The sequence below is a fragment of the Bactrocera oleae genome, chromosome 4, assembly GCF_042242935.1.
Source record: "Bactrocera oleae isolate idBacOlea1 chromosome 4, idBacOlea1, whole genome shotgun sequence".
NCBI classification, from domain to species: Eukaryota; Metazoa; Arthropoda; class Insecta; order Diptera; family Tephritidae; genus Bactrocera; species Bactrocera oleae.
The window spans coordinates 15300433-15315898 of NC_091538.1; the positions used below are offsets into that span (position 1 = coordinate 15300433).

The 15466-nt window shown below is 36.5% G+C and overlaps 3 protein-coding genes across 7 annotated transcripts; all 3 read left to right on the forward strand.

Annotated features, from left to right (window-relative positions):
• Nucleotides 1–69: 69 nt before the first annotated feature.
• Nucleotides 70–5016, forward strand: SMC2 (structural maintenance of chromosomes 2). The gene is made up of 8 exons (XM_014236625.3): nt 70–255; nt 356–563; nt 629–1670; nt 1759–2186; nt 2247–2393; nt 2465–2587; nt 3205–3398; nt 3457–5016. The coding sequence occupies exons 2-8, from the start codon at nt 396–398 to the stop codon at nt 4895–4897; spliced, it is 3543 nt and encodes a 1180-aa protein (XP_014092100.2). The 5' UTR covers nt 70–255; nt 356–395; the 3' UTR covers nt 4898–5016.
• A 356-nt stretch (nt 5017–5372) lies between these two features.
• On the forward strand, nt 5373–6776 carry LOC106618753 (venom peptide isomerase heavy chain). Of its 2 annotated transcripts, none has more exons than XM_036375592.2 (6): nt 5373–5560; nt 5642–5786; nt 5867–5974; nt 6078–6199; nt 6281–6465; nt 6544–6776. In XM_036375592.2, the coding sequence occupies exons 1-6, from the start codon at nt 5452–5454 to the stop codon at nt 6715–6717; spliced, it is 843 nt and encodes a 280-aa protein (XP_036231485.1). In that variant the 5' UTR covers nt 5373–5451; the 3' UTR covers nt 6718–6776. The 2 variants fall into 2 exon arrangements, with proteins under 2 accessions (XP_036231485.1, XP_014092104.1); XM_014236629.3 differs by having other exon boundaries at nt 5376–5560; nt 5639–5786.
• Nucleotides 6777–7032: 256 nt separating this feature from the next.
• Nucleotides 7033–9899, forward strand: LOC106618751 (transcription factor SPT20 homolog). 4 transcript variants are annotated; one of them, XM_014236626.3, is made up of 3 exons: nt 7033–7362; nt 7917–8093; nt 8191–9899. In XM_014236626.3, exons 1-3 carry the CDS (start codon nt 7360–7362, stop codon nt 9601–9603), a joined length of 1593 nt encoding a protein of 530 aa, XP_014092101.2. In that variant the 5' UTR covers nt 7033–7359; the 3' UTR covers nt 9604–9899. The 4 variants fall into 4 exon arrangements, with proteins under 4 accessions (XP_014092101.2, XP_014092102.2, XP_036231445.2 ...); XM_014236627.3 differs by having other exon boundaries at nt 7056–7362; nt 7938–8093; XM_036375552.2 differs by lacking the exon at nt 7033–7362 and adding an exon at nt 7429–7742.
• The last annotated feature ends 5567 nt before the right edge of the window (nt 9900–15466 follow it).

Below are 15466 nucleotides of genomic sequence, written 5' to 3' on the forward strand. Positions count from 1 at the left end.
GTAAAAATATAAATTTATTCAACTTTTTTTCATTTCAATTTCAAAATACAATAAATGTGGCAACACAGCCAACGGTTGTTTGCAAGAAGAGGAAGAGAAAAACGAAAAAGGCTTCCATTTGTGTTGCTGTCTTATTATTTGGAATATAAAAATTTAATAATAATTTTAATATTGCATGCTCAGCTCTAAAGATTTATGTTGTTAAATTGTTTAAAAATTATACACGGTTATCCTACAACACAATTGGGTATTAAAGTGAGTAAAGTTATTGTTTATGCACATCGCGCCGAAGACGCGCGTTAATTGTTTGGTTGAAAAGCAGTGTTGGTATTATTTATTTTCTATTATTTCGCAGATTACAATATTAATTCAACTGGGATTACAGAAGTTTAAGGATGTACATTAAATCTGTTATTATAGATGGTTTTAAGTCCTATGGACGACGCACGGAAATTCATGGTTTTGACAGCGAATTTACAGCGATTACCGGATTGAATGGTACGGGCAAGTCAAACATATTAGATTCAATATGTTTTGTGCTTGGTATTATGAATTTGGGACAGGTATATGTTCTTATAATTAGTTATTAAAAATGTTATTTTAATGCTATGAATAATTGCAAATATAGGTGCGTGCTGCATCGCTGCAAGATCTTGTATATAAAAGCGGTCAGGCGGGAGTTACAAAGGCTACCGTTACTTTAATTTTCGACAATACTGATCCAAATCAATGTCCACTGGGCTACGAAAAGTGTCGTGAAATCTCAGTTACGCGTCAAATTGTTGTGGGCGGTAAAAATAAGTATCTAATCAATGGAAAACTCGTGCAGAATAAAAAAGTGTCAGATTTCTTTTGTTCCGTACAATTGAATGTTAATAATCCCAACTTTTTAATTATGCAAGGACGTATAACCAAAGTCTTGAATATGAAGCCCCAAGAAATATTGTCAATGATTGAAGAGGCAGCAGGTACTAGTATGTATGAGACAAAGCGTGAGGCAACTACGAAGCTGATTGAGAAGAAGGATGCCAAAGTACGTGAAACAAATACACTACTACAAGAAGAGGTCGAACCGAAATTAGAAAAGTTGCGGCAAGAACGTTCAGCATATTTGGAGTTTCAAAAAATTTGTCGGGATATTGAATATTTGACACGCATACATATATCATATCGGTATCTGAAACAGAAAGAGGCATTACGTTCTATAGAAGAAAATGTTGGAAAAATAACCAAGCGCATTGAAACATGTAAAACTACTATCAAAGATAATAACGCTGAAATAGAACAGATCGACGAAAAATCGAAAGAAGTTCAATCACAAATTGATAATGATAGTGGTGGTGCGCTTAAGGAAGTGGAAGAACAACTAACGAAACAGGTCGTGGAAGAAGGAAAAATGGCGGGCAGTTTGAAGTCGGCGCAAACTAGCATCGATCAAGAGCAAAAGAAATTACTCACTTTAGAGAAAAATATTACAGATGATGAGAGAGCGCTAAAACAAAAGGAAACACAAATGTCAAAGGTACACGATCTCTTTCAAAGCCTCAAAGAAGCCGATATGCGCGATGCGCAAGCCTACGAGGCGGCACAGAAAAAGTTCGAAGCTGTGACACAAGGTTTGTCAGTGGATGATGACGGCCAGCAATGCTCACTGCAGGATCAATTAATAAGTAAGTTGAGTATATAAATTAATAAGTTATATAATATATTATCGGTCTATGATAATAATATTGTTTCACTGCAATATTTTTTGTGCAGATGCGAAACAACAACTCAGTCAGGCAGAGACAACATTTAAAACATCCAGCATGGAATTAACTCACTGCCGCAATGTGCTCAAACAACGTGAGAACGACAAACAGTCTAAGGATACACTCTACGCCAAGGATCAAGAACTATGCGATAAACTCGAAAGTGAAATAGCTGGTCTCAGTGCAAAAATGCAAGACATTGATTATGAGGATGGCAGCTACGAAGCTTTGCAGGAGCGTAAAAATCTGCTACAGCAGGAGATACGAGATTTAAATCATCAACTGGATCGACGCAATGCTTATCGATACGAATTGAAATATCGCGATCCTGAACCAAATTTCGATCGCACCAAAATGCGCGGTATGGTCGGCAAACTATTTAATGTACGCGATGAAAAGAATAATCTCGCCTTAATGATGACGGCCGGTGGCAGCGTAAGTGCTGTTAATGTGCCATTTAGTGATATATTTCTATTAATAAGCATTCACTTATAGCTATACAGTTATGTGGCGGATGATGACACAACGAGCAAGAAAATACTGCAAAAAGGACAATTGCAACATCGTGTCACCATCATACCACTTAACAAGATCACTTCACATCCGATTGATCAGAGCGTAGTTGATTTCGCACAAAGCTTGGTAAGTAAAATAAATTAAAATTTTATTGTAAGCACAATTGTTATAAGTGTACATACATACGTTGCTTTTAGGTGGGTAAGGAGAATGTGCAGTCTGCTTTGTCTTTAATCGAATATGATCGTTACTTTGAACCAGTAATGAAATTTGTTTTTGGTCATACCCTGGTGTGCCGCGATTTGAATATAGCGAAACAGGTGAGTAAGACGTTTTGTTTATTTGTAAATTAATTAATGTTTTATTTTGCGTTTTTTTTTGTTTCCTTTTTTTTTGTTTTTGTGTTCTTTTTTTTCTGTTTTTGTTTTCTATTTTTTTGTGTTTTTGTTTTTTTGTTTGTTTTCTTTTTTTTGTGTTTTTGTTGTCATGCTGATCATTTATACATACATACATATGTATATACTATATAAGGTTTCCTTCTAGGTATAACAAACTTCGTGGAAAACTTAATATATTTTTTTTTGCTTTTGTTTTATTGTTTTTCTGTTATTTAGTTTTGATTTTCTTTTTTTCTGATTGTTTTTATTTACTTTTTTTTTGTGTTTTTTTTTATTTACTTTTTTTTTTGTTTTTTTTTTATTTACTTTTTTTTTTTTTGTTTTTATTTACTTTTTTTTTTTTGTTTTTATTTACTTTTTTTTTTTTTTTTTGTTTTTAGTTACTTTTTTTTTTTTTTTGTTTTTATTTACTTTTTTTTTGTTTTGGTTTGTTTTCGTTTTTTTTTGTTTGTTTTCTTTTTTTTGTTTATTATTATTATTATTTTTTGTTTATTATTATAATTTTGTGTTAACTATTATTATTTGTTTGTTTGTTGAAGGTCACTTATCATCGCAACATTCACTCCCGTTCGGTGACTTTGGAAGGCGATGTAGTTGATCCACAAGGTACTCTTTCTGGTGGCTCACGTCCGAAAGGCAGCAATGTGTTGGCTGATTTGTCGGAAATCAAAAGATTGGAAAGAGAAATTGCCGTGCGCAAAAAGGAGTTGCATAATGTTGAGCAAAAATTACGGTAACTGTTTTTTGTTGTTGTAGCAATTAGAAAATATTTATTTTCTCTCATCATGTAGCATCACAACAGAAGCAGCACGCAATTACAATCGCATTAAAGAGCAACTAGAACTGCGCCAGCATGAGTTGAACGCCTGCAAGCAGCGTTTGGCGCAAAGCACATTCCAGCAGCATCAAGAGGAAATGAAGGCGTTGAAACTGCAAATCGAAACACTCGAAGGCGATCTTGTCAAGGCGCGGGAAACGCAAAAGACATCACGCAACAAAATCAAGGATATTGAGGCAAAGCTAGCCGATGCCAAAGGTTTTCGCGAGCGTGAACTGAAATCGGCGGCAGAGGCCATGAAAGAGGCGAAGAAGAAATCCGAAGAGTCGCGCAACAATTGGAAAAAGCGCGAACAAGAATTCGAGACGTTACAATTGGAAATAGAGGAATTACATAAAAGTATTAAAAAGACCACCGAGCAGCGTGACGCTATGGTGGAGAGTATTGAGAAAATGAAAACGAATCTTCGAGAACTACGTGTTGGCAGTACGAGCATCACAAAGGTTGTGGCCGAATTGAAGCAACGCATCAAAGAGCACAAAGAGAAAATCAACTCGCAGAATAGAGAGTTAAAACATTTGTTGGTAAAAAAAGAAAAGTTGACTAAAAGCAATCAAGATATGACATTGGAAATTAAGAAAAAGGAGAATGAGGTCAATAAGGTGCGCAACGATAGCAAGGACTCATTTCGCAAAATTGCAGCGCTCGAGGAGAAGTATCCTTGGATTTTGGAGGATCGCGAATTTTTCGGCACGAAAAACACCAGATATGACTACTCGAAAGAAGACCCGATCGAAGCGGGGCAAAAATTGAGCGTTATGCGCGAACAAAAGGATAAAATGGAGCGACATATAAATCTGCGCGCCATGATACTGTTAGATCGCGAAGAGGAGCAGTATCAGGAGACAATGCGTCGCAAAAAGATCGTTGAGCAGGACAAAGAAAAGATAAAACACATCATTTGCAAGATGGATGAAAAGAAACGTGAGAAAGTTGAAAAAGCCTGGAAGGTTGTTGATGAGAATTTCAGCAGCATATTCAGCACTTTGTTACAGGGTGCGCAAGCACGTCTCAATCCTGTTAAACAGGCTGGTCAACTGTTCGGTTTGGAGATAAATGTTGGTTTCAACGGCGTATGGAAGGAGTCGCTTAGCGAACTCTCCGGTGGTCAACGCTCTTTGGTTGCACTATCGCTGGTCTTGGCTATGCTCAAATTTTCACCCGCACCGTTATATATACTCGACGAGGTGGACGCAGCGCTGGATATGTCGCATACACAAAATATCGGCAACATGTTGAAGGCGCATTTTACCGGCTCACAATTCATTATCGTCTCGCTGAAGGATGGCATGTTCAACAATGCAAATGTGCTGTTCCGCACCAAATTCGAAGAGGGTGTATCGGCCGTTACGCGCACGGTCAATACTAAGTTGACGCAACGCGGACGTAAGTGAAATGCGTGTGCCACTACAGCAGCGTTTTGCATGTTTATGTTATATAATGTATTAAGACTTTCGTAACAAATCACACACGCTAAAAATATGAAAAATAAACTCTTTTAGTATTACTATAATTTATGTTTGTTAGCCTGAAAGTGAAATGTGAGGAAATGCTGGCTGGTGTTTCATTTATATATTAAGTTAAGTGTAACACTTAAAAAAGGCTCTTTGTTTTACAACAACAGTTTAAATTTTCCAATTATCATTAACAGTTTATAGCTTCGCTCAACTTTGATGTATTTTAATTGTGTTGAAACCATTAAACATATTATTTGTTTTTGCGTTGTACACTCTGTTCAGACCAAAAGGGGCGAGCACTGCGACAATTTCGATTCTAATAAGTATTGTTTCTTATATTACACTCAAATGTTGACAGAATTTTTATTTGCACAGCTTGTGAGTTTGACGTGGAGTTTCTTAATATTTAGAATTTTCTTTGTATCCATCGGCCAACACGGCCTGGTCAGCTTGCAATGGGGTCTCAGTAGTTCTATATACACTCAGCTAAAATGCGGTTGTTTAATATTAATAGCGTGGCGTTTTTATTACTAAGTTTTGTGGAATATATTTGTGCAACACCCATTGTTGGTGGCCAAGTAATTTATAATCCAGGAAATGGTAAGTTTTAAATTTAGTTGAGGTTAGGTAATTTTTTCACATGAATAATATTTTAAAGTTATAATTAAACACTTTTAGCAGCGCCTAAATATCCCTATATGGTTTCCATACAAGAATTGCATAAACCTATTGATTCACGGGGCGTTAAAGAGTTTCGACATTTCTGTGGTGGCGCTATGTTGAACCGTTGGTGGTTCGTGACTGCAGCACATTGCTTTTTGCGCAAGTAATTAACTAAATATATATTTTTATTTTTATTTTTAATCACTTTTAAAACATTTTAAAAACAATTTCCTCCCATAAAAGAAAGCTGGCACGCATATCAGCCGTTATCGGTCATGAAAACCTCTCAAAAGCCAATCAGAATAACAGTCGTTACGCCATCGAACGTGTTAAATTTATTTACTATCAGCCGTAGGTATTTCCATTTGCTAAATTTTTATATTTACTCAAATTGTTTTGTTAATTATGAATATGCAAACTTTGTTTGTACTTCTGTTGACATTGGACTTGACAGCACAAATATTCAAAATGATATTGCATTGGCACGCCTGAAGAAGTCATATGATCCGGAGCTGAGCTTAATCAACCATGCGTTTGGCATCTTACCGCTGCCTGATATGAAAAATCTAAGCGGTGGTGAGTCCTACGTTTTTGCTTCACATTTATGCATGTCTGCATTTAACTTATTATTTCTGTAACTCGCACTTCTTGTTGCAGTTTCATGCCAGATTATAGGGTATGGTGCTACACAATATGCTGGGGAATTACAAAACAATCTCATTGAAGGTGAGGTTAAAATAATTACAAAACAAGAGTGTACCGAAATTTTGGGCAGAATATTGGCACCACCATATGAAGAAACTACACTTTGTGCTTTGGGTGAAAATCAAGACACTTGTCAGGTATGCAAGCAATATTTATTGTTGGGTACAATAGTTTACTTACAGGCGTAGATATGTATTTAATGCACTTTATTATAGGGAGACAGCGGTGGTCCTTTAGTATGTAAAGCGGATGATATTTCTTACATATGTGGTATTGTATCTCATGGACTAACTTGTGGTGTAACAGGTGTACCTAGCATCTATACAGCTATAGTACCTTATTTGGAGTGGATTACATGGATAATCAATGATAAAGTTGAAGATAGCTGAAATTTCGACACAATAAAGTGACAAAAAAACGAATAAATTCAAATAGCGGAAGTTTATAATGTATTTTGTTTCCTATTTATCGAAATCGATAGCAGCAAGGTAATATCGGTCAATACAAATTAGTTTGGAGTGATAGAATGACTAGGTGAAATATTATTACAATATTTGTTTAGCATGTTGTTGAAATACCATCAACCAATGATTTTAAAGGCAGGTGTAATTATGTTTTCTGTAAAGCAATGGCATGTTAATAACATATATATGTGTAGAAATTTCTTTCTTTCACTTTTAATCCTACATCAAAAGTTGCACGTAAACATGTAGTACTGGTAACACTTCCTTGTGTCACATTATAATGTCGAAATTGTTATCGATTGCTGATTGTGTATATCGACAACGCAGTCAGCCACCATGGAAGACGGACGGTTCGTGAGCAGAGCGCTGGCAAACCAACAACAAATACAGTATGACACACAGGACAGACATACATGAAAATGAAAACGACGAACGTCGACGGCAACGACGATTGACTGTCGATTGTCAACACGACGGTGAATCAAGTGAAATATATCGCTAAATACCTGCAGCAGAAAATAAAATTTAGCGAAAAATTTATTTAATTATTATTTTCAATAAATAAAAATGGTAAGTGTGTGTGGCATATAGATTCTAACGAATTCTATTACTGTGAGCTAAGTAACAATAGGCAAATGATAGTTCGGTCGGTACCTGTCGCCAAATACTAGGTGTCTATGCGAAAAGCCCATAAAAAATCACAGAATGTGTGTTGGGCAAAAAAAAAAAACACAAAAGTTAAAATGTGAATAACCAGCACGGATTATGTGTATAGTAGTGGAGCGCCAGGTTTCTGCAAATTGAAGCAGTCTACCAATATCGCGTAATGCTCCAAGTATGCAAAATGCATTCACGTAGTATGGCACAGTAAATAAACCGTAGTGTGAGAAGTATGCCGGGTGACGTCTGACAATTTAACTAAATGGCTGCTGGGGTACTTATCTACTATTGTACGTACCAATAATAGCGCTTTAGCTCTAGATTTTTATGAAGTGTTATGTTATGTTCATATGTATGCATAGACTTATTGTAAACAAAACGATAATTACTTTTTACTGTTGATCAAAGAAGTATTTTCGTGTGAAATATCCAGTTCTCGCCTTTTTTCGTTTCTTAATTTCAAGGTTTTCAATATTTTATTCAAGGATCGTGTAACGAAACCGCAGAAAAAGATGCTTATCACATTGTTGCGTGAAACTAAGTACATGGAGGGGAAAAAGGAGAAGGAGTGGTATTGGGAAAAGATACAGGCAGCGCTAAACACAATTGGACCGAAAAAGACTATTATACAATGGAAGAAGGTGAGTAGTACATTAGGAATGACAATACATTTTATATGCATAATTAATGTTAAATGTTTGTCTTTGTTACTCCTGCATCTCTTTAACCTATCTACAGTGTTGGCGTGACATGCGTTTGACCACGCGTAAAAAACTTGCCGAATTGAAACGCTGCCAATTGGCAGGAGGGTCACCGCCTCCGGGAATCGAGCTCAACCAAGAAGATAACGACATTATTGACATTGTTGGCACTGAATACTTTTACGAGGAAATGAACGGCGAATTGAAGCCGGAAAACTTTATGTCTGGCTTTGATTATGTGCCGGAACATTTTTGTGATGCCATTTTAAGCGCTGCTGCGGTATCCAACGGGCAACAACAGCATATGCAACATCAAAAGGATCAGCAGCATGCAGCACAACAGCAACAACAACAACAGCAGCAGCAGCAACAAGATCATGCCAACAATGATGGCGAAACAAATGATGCGCCCGGTTCATCGAATCATACCGACACGCATGGTGGCTCATTTCAGACGCCCGGCGTTGGCATGCAATCGCACAATGGTGACCACGTATCGGGCAGTAGTTCGTCGCAACAACACAATTCGATGCCACACCTGCAGGCATTCCACGGCGGTCTGCACTCACATCTGTTGCGTCGCCAACAGCATGCTGCAGCCGCAATGCAACGTGAATCCGCATTTGAAGAGAAACTTCTGCAATTCATGCAAGATGCTTTTCCAAAGAAAAGCAAAAAACGGAAGAATCGTGATCCCGATAAGCTCTTCTTACTCTCACTTTATGAGGAGATCAAACGTGTGCCGGAAGAGATACGACTTGATGTTAAGGGCGAACTTATACAGGTGCTAAAAAAATATCAAAAGAAACCAGCGGTGAAACAGGAAAAATCCCAATCACAAACACACGCACAATCCACAGCGTCGTCAACGAGCAAACAAAGTACGACCACAACAAATGATAAAATACAATTGTCGCAACACGCGCAAATAACGCACAGCATGTATCAGTTGCAAAAGAAATACGAGAAAAATGAAAAAGAACCATCGCCACAATCACAAGTCGAACGTGTATCGGCCTCGGCCGTGGCGCTACACGCACAACAACAATTGCCACACACGCTATTCCAATTGCAAAAGAAATACGATGAAGGCGCCGAAAAGGTGCATCAACAGAATGAGCAGCGCAAGCATGTCGAGGGTAGCCATCAACAGCATAATAGCCATCAGCAGGCGCCAGCACCACCCACCAGTGAACAACATCTACATCATCCACAAATGGCGCATGGCATTATGTTTCCATTGCCACAAATACGCAACGAGCAACCTACGGCACAGCAACATCATGCACATAATCCCCACCAGCAGCAGCAGCAACAGCAGCAGCCGCAACACAATCCACATCAACAGCAAACGCAACAACATCATCCGCCCACCATATTCGGCGCAACGGCCACCACCAGCGCCATGAGCAGCGAACGGCCAGCCATGGCGTATGAGAATGTCGGGTGAATGCTGAGCCGTTTGTGGGAAGCAGCTTGGGAAGGACGTGTACATGCCGCGCCGGCGTCCATAGCGGTTGCACAGCACGAAATATGAACTGCGCCGCGCCCGCTTGCTGCCGGCTAGTGACGCACACAATTTCTACATATGTACATATATTATTTACTAACATAAAATATTAGTATAAAATAATGAAAAAGAAAAAAAAAAACCACACAAAAATGAAAATAACTCGAAATCACTTATACATATATAAATATAATATATGATTAATACAATATAATTGTTAATATTTGTAATGAAAATGTTCGTCGTTTGATTTATATGCACACTTCTACTCCAACACTCTAGTTCTACATATAATTATTATTATTAGCGGTTTCTTGTTTTTAATTTTAATGCAACTAGGTGTGTGTTTGGCTACACGTGCTCAATATGCGCATGCAAACACATAAACAATAACCGTTTGATTGATATGCTGAGGATAAACGCACTCAACAAAGCACCGCTGTGATGGGATTTGTCAATTGTGTTGGCATTTGTGTCTTTTCGTTATGCAAAATGATTTGGTTGTTGTTATTGTTTTCCAGTAAAATTGTCATTTTTACGAGCCAAATGTATATAATTAAAGTGCCTGAGTGTAAATACTATATACTTGAGGTGCAGCGGCAAGTGGCAAGCGATTACACTAGAACTAGTTATGAATTAGTGTTATAGTAAAATTAACTATACTATAAATACAACAACAAATTATTTATGCGCGAAAATACTTGCATACATACAAGTATGTACATATGCATGTATACTATGTATAAATGCAAGTGGATATGTGCAGGTATGGTATTATGCATTAATATGTGCAGCTTTTGACGCGATTTATGTAAGGTTCGGTATTCATAGTTTTCCTATATTCTATTATTTTTTAGTTGTTAGGGAAATTTTGAAAATAAATTGCAATAACAAATAATATAACATTTTCAAATAATTCCTCAGTATAATAATTATTTATAATTTATTTTGCATTTGCATGTAAATATTATTATTAATTGGGTGCTAAATTTTCATTTATTAAGGCTGGCGTCTAAATACAGGTGGGCTTGCTTGTTAGTAAATGTTTGATTATGCAATAAAATATATATAATCGTTTAATAGTACAGCATGCACAGCAATTAAATTTATTTACTAAAATTGTTTTATTATACAATTGTACAGCAGTCATCAGAAAGGAAGAAATATATGAAATGTTAACAATGTACAGAAAAGGGTATAGTAAGTTTGACACGAAGTTTGTAACACCCAGAAGAAAACGTCGGAGATCCTTTAATAAACATACATACTATATATAAATGATTAGCGTGACGAGCTGATTGGATTTAGATGATTCCATGTCCGTCTGTTTATCTGTATATACATATGTATACTCGCAGTTTTTGAAATATTGTTCTGAAATTTTGTACACCTGCTTTTCTCCCGAAAAAGCTGCTCACTTGTCGGAATCACCGATATCGATAAATTAATAATTAATATCGGAACACTATAGCATATAGCTACCAATCGAACGATCAAAACCAAATGCTTATATGAAAAACGTTTTTATTTGATAAGTTATCTTCAAGAAATTTGGCATGGATTGTTGTTCAAGGCAATGCAACAATCTTCGAACATATTGTTGAGATGGGATCACTAAAGCGTATAAGTACCATACAAACTAAACTATCAAAAACAGAATAAAGATCTTTTTATACCATTTTAAGCAATAACAAAGGCAGCTGTGGAGGGTATAAATGCACGTTTTTTCTTGTTTTTTTCATGCGATCCACATTACATCAACAGTCTAGTTTTGATCATCGCTATGCACCTAGCCAAGCACTGTCATTTCGGCTGCATCGCCCAAAATCATGTGAAAAATATATGGCCAGCAACAAAAATCCAATCGAGCATCTTTATTTTTTGGTATTTCCAAAATTCCAGACTGAGTTCTACAAAGCCCGAAAGTTGCTCAGCTGTTCTTGGATTATTAAAATCTGAGCTTAACCGGTGGCTAGTTGAACGATTTTCGAATTTATGCCGTCATTGTTCTATATTTTGTGTCTGATTGCCATAATGAGTCATATTATATTTTATACGAAACTTCTTTGGCTTCAATTAGCGCTGATTCGGGTGCAAGGTTAGAGCACCGAAGTGGTTGGCCGCAAATCCCACGACAATCGATTCAACTTTATTGAAATTGTCCAGTCTATTATCGTATCTAGAGCTGTTCTCTCGGCGACCGTTTAAACCAATTTGTATCGCCAGGTAGTCAGTTAGTTATTGGTATTAAGTTCGGCTCATACAACATGCGTATCATTCACTTATCTGTTTGTCTGCTTTATTATAGTTATATTTAAAGTTACCGTTATGTAAGAGACCGGCCAACCCTAAAATAAGCAGATGGTGCTTTATAACTTATATGGTAATTGCGAAAAGTGAAAAAAAGCTTGATAATTTTAGTGGGCGCGGCGAAAATCAATTGCGATCAATCAAAAAGAAGAATATGAGAATAAAAAACATATACAGCGATTTATCTTGTTATTGCATCATTTGGGATAATGCAATGTACATACAAGTTTACAACTATCGCCTTGGTGTGTAAAACCAATCATTAAAATTAAAATTTCGCTTATAAAATGCATAAACACAATAAAAACAAGTTATCAATGAATGAATCAATGAATGATGTAGTTGTGGTTTTTGTTGGTCTATCAATCAGCAACCGCAGTTCAACGTTAGGCTTCCAGGCAGTTATGAGGGCTGTCCAGTAAGGGCTACTTAAATAATTGCCTATTTTACATTTAAGTGTCATTGCAGTTTAATAAATACGAAAACAAGATGAAGCATTAACTGTGGCTACATCGAAGCTATAATACCTTTTACAGTTGCAAGTTTTCGCTACAAGAACTTGAGTTTGATCGTTCGGTTTGTATGGCAGCTGCATGCTACCACTAAAGAATCAAATACAAATCTAAACAATTTCTGCGGAGATTATATGGTTACTTTAAACCATAATCCATGCTAAATTTCGTTAAGATATCTCATCAAATGAAGAAGTTTTCCATACAAGCACTTGATTAGCAGAGCTTAGTTTGTATGGCGGCTACATGCTATAGTAGCTTCTTGGGGAGAAAAGTACGTGTGCAAAATTTCACATCGATATCTCAAAAACTGAAGGACAAGTGCACATATATACACACAGACAGACGGAGAGACAGACAGAGATGGTTACAATGTGCGTACAATGTGTTACAAACATCGTGACAAACTTAATATTACCTGTGCAGGTTATAAAAATTGTGAACAGAAATCAGCACTCAAAATGTATGAACTTTGTGTTGGTTGCTATTGTTTTTGTTTTATATACATATGTATATGTATATACAATATAACTAGGAAAATAGTAGTGGCTTTTGGGTTTTTCTAAATATGAGTTAGATCTTTAGATTACCTCCTGATATGGAAATTTGCTGGTAATAGTAATACAGTAAATACTTGATTATTTGGTCAATCCGTTAAAAACTTAAAGAATCGTTGGATAATTAAAAGTTGGTTTCATCACACATATGCTAGTCAAAGCTTCTCCTTTACAGTAGAAGTACCATTTGATCAAATTTGATCCGGACTAAAAATAAATAAATTTTAACTTTTGGAGCGCCATGCCGCAGATTCTTGAACAGTTTCGACGTCATATGGATAAACCCTCGTTTCGATGAATGTAGTGTCCTCAGCTACGTTGCCAAGCATCTCATTTGCGATCTCTACTCGACGTGGTTTTCCTTAAAAGATTCAGGTATTTTGGTACGCGTTTAGCATTCACGCGCTTTATACCCAAAACATTAACCAAAATGTGTTGAGTCGATGTATGAGAGAGGTTGAGATCCTCTGCTATCTCTCGAATGCCACTCGTAATAAAGTATACTCACAAAATCTCTGCAACATTTTCAACGATTCCGTTATCGTGAGTCGATTGGAAAAACAACATTTCAAGAAAATTTTCAATTTTTTATCTAAGGCAAGAATCGCGAGATATCAAAGGTTGTACCAATCTACGAAAAAGTTTTTATCGATTGATTCGGTTTGCGCGGCAGTTTTAATGAACAGGTCCGTGTCAAATTTGATCAGAAGGTATTCCCTAATTAAAGAAAAAGGTTCCCTAATGCTATATCCTTGTCATAATTAATTGAGTCATTAGAGCTAAAATCACCAGGTTCTCAGCAAGCTAGCCTTTTCTGGGAAATAGAACTGATATGAAGAACTGGTTGGTTGGTATAAAACAGTTGGACTGTAAGATACTTCACTTCGTTGCACAATATATTAGTTGGCTAATAGCTTTTGTGTTGAGATACAATACAGAGCACAACTTTTGGCTTAAATTTTAAAATTTGTTCGCAGGAGACTGATCATCCGATCAAATTTGACCCGGACTGACCCATATTTTATTAAAAATCTTTATCACCATTTTCAAAAGCTTTTTGAGACAGTAGGCTGGGTTAACTCAACCAAATTTCCTCCCGTCTAAGTATTTTGCGAAAGGTATGTGGAGTCCGAGTGTTCGTGAGCTTTTGACACCAAAGCTTTTATTATGTCTTGAATAAACTAATTAGTTTGTATATAAGCAAGCTTTTGGGTAAAGCTTGTAAAACAGAGTATATTTGATAAAAGATTTCTGAAATTTGTTAATAAATATTAGCAACTGACGCCGACTACACAAAGCTCTAAAACTCTTGCTATAAGATGGGCTTCGTAAAAGCCCTTGTCAATACGAGTTATTATATCTAAATCAAAGAGCTCTATGATTTGCATCGTTAAAGCTTGTGGTCTTTCGTGATAGCGAGCGACTTGATCGCGAGCATTTATTCAATTTAAAGCTCTACAAACTTTTTAGTCGAAAATTTCTTCCAATTGTGGCAACAAATTTAATTGAAAGCATTGCCGGAAAAAGGAGCTTGAAGCTGCTGGCAGTGAGATGTAAATCAATAATGCTTACGAGCTTTTATTTCATAATTTTTTTTTGAGTTTGTGTTTGGTAAGTATTGGATTCTGGTTTATTTTGGCGAGTATTCGAATGGTTTTATGACTTAATTTTTTTTTTGACGTGGATCTGTTTTCTGTACAACGAGATGTTAGTCGTAGTTTTTTTGATTTTGAGCTTTTGCTGCAAATTTCTTACAATCACTCTAATAGCAGATCCTATCGTGTATCTATTATTTTAAATAAAAGCTCTGCCGGCAAGTGAGCTTTAAACCATGAAGGCCTCCGAGCTTTTATTTCACTTTTTTTTGTGTTGAGTTTGTGTTCGGTAAACATTCGTAAATTTTCGTGGACGGGTATTCAAATTGTCATAAGAAACCGTGGATCGAAGTTGACTTTGACTTCGGTTTGGCTGGTGTACAAGAAGATGTTACTCGCAGCTTTTTCAATGGAAGAGCTTTTATCAAAGACTCTCACAATCGCTCTAATACATACATTATCCTAGGAATATGTATGTTATATAGTTTGTTATTCAGATTACCACTGTATCGCGTTTAGTAGTATTTACCCGAAGCTGCTTGTTTACGTTTACTGCTCGCGTGAACAAAGTTCTATTTACCTTTGAGTAGGATTATAGCCACCTTTGTTTTTGTGCTTTACCATAATTTGCTAATCTTATCACTTGGAAAATTAAATGCTTTGTCTCAAAGCCACTCACACGCAAACACATCAAATCAGTGTTGCGATCAACCCTGCTTTGAGATTCTTTTAAGCGCTAAATGCATATCGTAATTCACTTTCAAAGTCATGATACCTCAGCATGCCACAGGCGGTGATGAATTAGCTTGTTAACACACATACACACATA